We start from the raw sequence: 6,000 nt of genomic DNA, 5'->3' as shown, positions 1-6,000 counted from the left end.
TCGGAGCTGCCCAATATGGTTTAGTAGCGAAGCCAGAACTTTGGGAGCCATCTGTGGTGAAGGGGGGGGAGAGACAAAGAAGAGATTTCACACTATACAACTCTCCAACTCAAAATCCAGGGATACTAACCCAACCATAGATCCAGATTCCTGCCCCCGAATAACCTTTTAATGCTACCCAGGGCAGTTCAATTAACTTCAGAATAACAGAAAGGGAGGAAGTGCACAATGCTTTCAGAAGGGAATAGCTTACAAAATGTCCCAAAGTCCACAACAATGACGAAGGGGAAGGTGTGTTGCTTAAGGCAGCCTGCCCTGTTTCCAGAGAAACCTTTTTGTGCCTCTTCAATCTCTGTCCCTCACTTTTGGAGCTTCTGGTAAATATAGAGCCACTTAAGCTCTGGTTTCAACATTGACAAAGGACTCCGATAAAAGATCTTCCCCTCTCCCTGTCTAACCAAGGTGAGACCAAAGGTGAGACTTTGTCCAGCTGTTAATCCAACACAACTATGTTAAGTTTGTCTAGGGCAGTTTAAATGAAGCTCAGGCAAGTCAGAGGTGAGATAAAAACAGCCATCGTGTTCAGGGTTTCCCACCAAGCGAGTAGCAAACCATGGAGCATTCTCCACTGAAACAAACAATTTCCCAACCAGCCTGCCAGCCTCAAGTATGAAAATCACATCCAGGAATATTTTCAATAATCAACACTTCAACCTCTCCCCGCCAAGAGCACAAACAATGAGACAAGAGTATCACAGAACATACAAAGCAAGCTTGCAAAGAACAAAAGGAAGTGCAAGATATTGATTTTCCAGAGCTACTCGGATTTAATGACTCAGGTTTACCTCGATTTTTGAGTCATGTTTGCCTGATGTTCTCCATCAGTCTGTAAATACTTTCATTTACCTGCCTGGATGCTCACTATGGTAGTATATGTAAATTGAGCCCACATATAAAGTATATTGTGACTTGATGAACCCTGGTAAAAGCTTAAAGACAAAACTGGGAGAGGGGGAGGGGGAAACCCCATGAACTTTTAAAAAAAGGAAAATAAATTCAGGAGGATTAGAACCGAACATAAACTGAGAATGTTTCTAAATCAGGGGATTTAGAATCATACAATAAGCATAAAGAGCAGGATTTGTAAGTTTGATTGAGAAATATGGGGAAAAGGAAGTCTAGCAATGATCTAATCCCAGAAATAGAAACACCCCATACAAGAAGGACTTTAAAGACCTGTCACCCGCAAACTTCAAAGAGACTGTGCAGATGTTGGTTTCATAGTGAAAATTTAAGAGAAAAAAAGGGAAGGCAGTTAGATGTTAGATGATACAGGGAACAAAATGAATAATGTACAAAAGGAAACTTGTCCTTGTCTGCTGGCTTGGAGCAGGGGTCTCCAACCTTGGCAACGGTAAGACCTGTGGACTTTAACTTCCATAAGTCTTAAAGTTGCTAAGGTTGGAGACCCCTTGCGCCGGAGAATTGGCTCGGCTGGACTTCTGAAGAAACAGTTAGGAGTCCTTGTCGTGCTCTCAAACTTGAACCAATAAGGGCCTTTTTCAACCCATTTACCAGGAAATTTAGCAAATTAAAAGAAAACAAAATCCTCACTTCAGGATGTCCCAAGTAGACTTGAGGCCCCATCAATAAGTTATCAGAAAGAAAGCATTGTGCTTCTTTCTCCTTCCTCAGCTGAAGGGACAGGAATGAATAAGGAAATTCCTTAGCATAATAATCACGGGGTGAAACTCTAAAAGAAGACAATAGAGCCCACCAAAGATGTTTGCAAAAGCTCAAGTGCTTTGCTGGGGACCTGTCTTGCCGAAGGAGTTTCAATAATGGAGGGGTTTCTTTCTTTGCCAAACTGGAATGGAGCCTCAGCCTCTTGTTACAGGCTATCTTTAACAAAATACGCTAGAGTTTCCTAAGAGGCGTTATCACAATAGCTGTCACTTGGTAACTTTCAAAAGAACCGGGCATCAGCCTGAGCTGAAATAACAGTTTAAAATCACCTGATAAGAAGACCTCCAACAAGGCCCTAAGAAACAAGCCTTTGACCACTTCACATCGGTGATTATGTTTATTAGGGTTTGTAATTAATGGTTTTCTAAATTAGTTTTATATTTGACTTCTTTTTATTGTCTTTTATTTTATATTGTTGTAAGCTGCCTTGAGCCCTTTTGGGATTGGGCGGCATAGAAGTCGAATAAATAAATAAATAAATATTTTTATTTTCCAAACTTCCAGCAGACGTGGTTAGTAAATCCACAGTAACTGAATTTAAACATGCCTGGGATAAACATACACTATATCCATCCTAAGATAAAATACAGGAAGTAGTATAAGGGCAGACTAGATGGACCCTGAGGTCTTTTCCTGCCCTCAATCTTCTATGTTTCTATGTAATATTTGCTGCATATATTTAAATCTCTGGATAGATACCAGGGTGCTTCTTAAGTCTTTGTGGCTACCTGGGGGCACTTCAGCCTACACTCTTCCCCGATCGGGCAAAATTAAAGGGAAAACTGGCGTGAGAAGAGGCTACATTTCCGGAAGCACTTAGAAGAAGACTCGTTCCGAGGAAACTTTTGATACAGATCGCTGTGAACGCTTCATCCTCCAAGGCAACCCCAATGCCCCTCGACCCCTCCATTAAGCTTAAACAGGAAAGCATCCATCTAACTGTGGGTACTGCTTTGTCCTGAATGAGGGATGTATTATTTATCTTGTATTTTGGGGCAACGTGAAGAAAGGAAGGAAAAAAAGCGAGCGAGAGAGGGAGGGAGGGAGAGGGAGAGAGAGAGAGAGAGAGAGAGAGAGAGAGAGAGAGAGAGAGAGAGTAGCAGTTATTCCTCTCTCTCTCTCTCCTCTCTCTCCTGCTCGCTCGCCTATTCTACCCCACGTTACTTTGATTGACAGCCCAGCCTCTCCACTCTCCTTCTCCCCGACCTTCCTCTTCTCCCTGCCTGCCTGAACGTTCCGCTGCCTCCCATTGGCTCGCTGGAGGGGTCCTGTAGCTCAACTAGAAAGGCTTCCTAGGAAAGTGGGAGGGAGACAGAAGGAGGGGAGGCGACGCTTCCCAGAGTCGGCCGCCATTGGTCTGACGTCGCTGCCCCACGTTGGTTCCCGAGCAGGCGATTGGCTCCACGCCCTCCTCCCTTCTCGCTCAGGGCGGGACCAAGAGGCTGGTTAGCTCGAGGAGTGTGAAACCGCGTGTTAATGTAACCAGCGCGGGCGGATACATTGTGTCCCGTTTATTGAGATCCTGCCGCCGCCGCCGACGAGCTTGGCTGTGCGTCCTGCGGAGTTTTTTTCTCTCCGTGATTTTACGTGCCGGTTTCGTCTCCATGGAAGAAAACCCCTTGCTATAATTTTTTTTGGGGGGGAGGGGGGAGGAGAAGGTCTCGCCTTCTCCCCGCCCCCCCCACCTGGATGGTTCCTCGAGGGATCTCGCAAAGAAGAAGAACTTTGGCCCGGGGTTGAGCAAGAGAGAGAGAGAGAGAGAGAGAGAGAGAGAGAGAGAATAAAGCAGCGGAAGGGAAACCGAGAGAGGCCGCCGCGAGAAAGTCCGCCCGGGATGCTTCTGCTCCGAACGCGGGGTTTCGTTTCGGGATTCTAAACGCGCTTTGAGGATCCTCGGCCGGGGCCTAGGAAGGCAAGCCTCGGCGCGACTCCCGAGGGAGAAGCGGCTCTTGATTTTGTGGCGACCCACCGACTGCGGGGGATCCCAGGAGGGGAGAAGAGCAGCCGAAGCGGGGGTTGGGGTGGTTCCCCTCCCCCGTGTAAACTCTCCGGACTTCTCTTTCTTCAGGCCGGCTCCTGTCTCGTCACCCTCCCCCCCTTCTCTCTCTGTCTCTCCCCTCCCTTCGATTTCCTTCGTCGAGTCCCCCGCAGCCCCATCTGGCCTGAAATCGTTCTCCCGACGCGGCCTTTCGCAGGGGAGCTCCCTCGGCTCCTTTAAGCCCCGCGGACCCGATCGTCGGAAAAAGAAAGAACCCGTGGACTTTCGTTTTGGATTTCCCTCTTGCCGATCGACTCCGAAACCCACCGATCTTTTCGGGTGGTCGGGGTTTTTTTTTGGTTTGTTTGGGTCTTTTCCTTTAAGCGCGCTTGGCGGCCGAGCGAAGGAAGGTTATTTCCTGGGGGAAAAGAAAGAAAAGGGGGAAAAAAAGGAACGGCAACAATAACAACGGCGCGACAAGGAAGAAGGAGCCATCCCGGACCGGCTATCTCTCGCGCTTGCTCCGGGCAAGATCCCCGGTGACTTTCCCTCCCCCCTTCCCTCTCGCTTCTCTCGAGCTAACAACAAAGGAAGCGGCTGGGGCCGAGGCCGGAGGGAAGCCGCGTGGGGGGTGGGGAGGATGAGCCTGCAGCTGAGGCAAGGAGCGGAGTGAGCGCCCTTCCCCGCTTTCCTCCCACCTGGCGTTGGCTCTGGAGCTTCCGCGGAGTCTGAAGTTGAGGGGGGCCAGGCGAGGCGAGACCTGCGAAGGAGGAGGAGGAGGAGAGCGGCGGCCAGAGCCATGTTTCCTCAGAGCCGGCATCCCGTAAGTTGGCCTTTTAGAGCTTCCTCACCTCAGCCGCGACCCTCACCCCCAACCCTCACCTCCGTCCCCCTTTTCCAGGGCAAAAAAAGAAAAGTAACGCGCGGGGCCTCTCGAGTCAGAAAGCGTAACCGGCTGCGAACTCTTGTATAAGGGCCGAAAACAGGGATTTGGTTTTTTTTTTTTTTTTTTTGGAGAAGCGGTGTGTGTTATGTGGGCGGGCGAGGAAAGGCTGCCTCGTCAGCCGGCCTGGCCGAGGTTTGGTTTTGAGAAGAAGGAAGAAAAAAAAGCCTCGCTTGGCTTTTGAGGGGGGAACGACCGGCGGGCGGGGGGTGTTGCGCGGCGCGTGCGGCTTCCCCTTTTGTTTACTCGTCGCCCTGTTGCGGGGGCCACTTCGGTTCCTTTTCCCCGGTTCAGGACCCAGCCTGTAAAGTCGAAAGAGCGGCGGGTACATTCCCCCTCCCTGAAGCCCGAAGGCGAGACGCCGCCGCCACCGCTGCTACTACCATTTCCTGGAAGGAAGAGAGGAGGTTGTGAGGGAGCGCTCTCTTGCCCCCGCCGGTGGCGGTTGCGCTGCTTTTTTAATGGAAGAATAGCAGCGAGGGCTTGGATTGGGGGGAGGGTGTTTCCCACGTGCTCTTTCGGGGCCAGGTGGCATTGTTTCCCTCGGTTACGGTGGCTGTAACTTTTTTGCCTGTCGTCTCCAGTTTCCTCACAACTCCCTTTCCTTTTCTTCCTGTGCCCCCTTCCTCCTTTCTTTCTCTCCCCTTCCTCTTCAGACGCCACACCAAGCTGCAGGACAGCCCTTCAAGTTCACAATCCCGGAGTCTTTAGACCGAATCAAAGAGGAGTTCCAGTTTCTCCAAGCTCAGTATCACAGGTGAGAAGGCATCACACTAAGAAGGGAGGTTTCTTCTCAGCTGAGATTTTCAAGGTTCCATAATGTGCTCCTGTGTGTCTATCTGTCTGTGTATCCATCCATCCACATAGATAGACAGACACACACACACACACAAATATGGTATATACATATAAAGGGTGTATTTTGCTTCTTCTAAATGTACTTAGTAGTTATGCCCAGGTGGTGGCGTGAGGCGGCAGTGAAAAGTCTGTCACTCACTCACTGAAGGTGAGTGTGCAAGCAAGGCTGGTGGATCCGGCTATTGTTTTTTATTTATGTTAGGTTAATACAGACTTGGTGTAGGAGCTGCTCTCTTGCTACCTCCATCTTCCTATGTGCTTTCAGAGCTTTAACAGGAACTGTCAATATTTGCTCTGGAAAGTTTTAAGAGACTGAATTGACATATTTCCAGCATGCCATCGTTAAATATAATAATAATAATAATAATAATAATAATAATTATTATTATTATTATTATTATTATTATTATTATTTTAAAAAGCCCCTATTTAACTGGGTCACCACAGCTCCTGGGAGAATAGAGCATGCTAAGTA

General features: G+C 48.7%; 1 protein-coding gene across 6 annotated transcripts in view; it reads left to right on the top strand.

Moving 5' to 3' along the window:
• The first annotated feature begins 3,052 nt into the window (after nucleotides 1-3,052).
• Nucleotides 3,053-6,000, top strand: part of TLE1 (TLE family member 1, transcriptional corepressor) — an 81,986-nt gene continuing 79,038 nt past the window's right edge. For 4 of the 6 annotated variants that reach the window (XM_070742761.1, XM_070742759.1, XM_070742760.1 and 1 more), the window contains exons 1-2: nucleotides 3,280-4,547; nucleotides 5,324-5,424. In XM_070742761.1, coding sequence (XP_070598862.1) covers nucleotides 4,524-4,547; nucleotides 5,324-5,424 — 125 coding nt within the window. In that variant the 5' untranslated portion in view covers nucleotides 3,280-4,523. Of the gene's footprint in view, nucleotides 4,548-5,323; nucleotides 5,425-6,000 lie in introns of all 6 variants that reach the window. The other 2 variants (XM_070742764.1, XM_070742763.1) reach the window with 2 other exon arrangements.

Source organism: Erythrolamprus reginae, chromosome 2 (genome assembly GCF_031021105.1).
Source record: "Erythrolamprus reginae isolate rEryReg1 chromosome 2, rEryReg1.hap1, whole genome shotgun sequence".
In the NCBI taxonomy this organism is placed as follows: Eukaryota; Metazoa; Chordata; class Lepidosauria; order Squamata; family Dipsadidae; genus Erythrolamprus; species Erythrolamprus reginae.
This window is presented reverse-complemented; position numbering and strand designations above follow the sequence as displayed.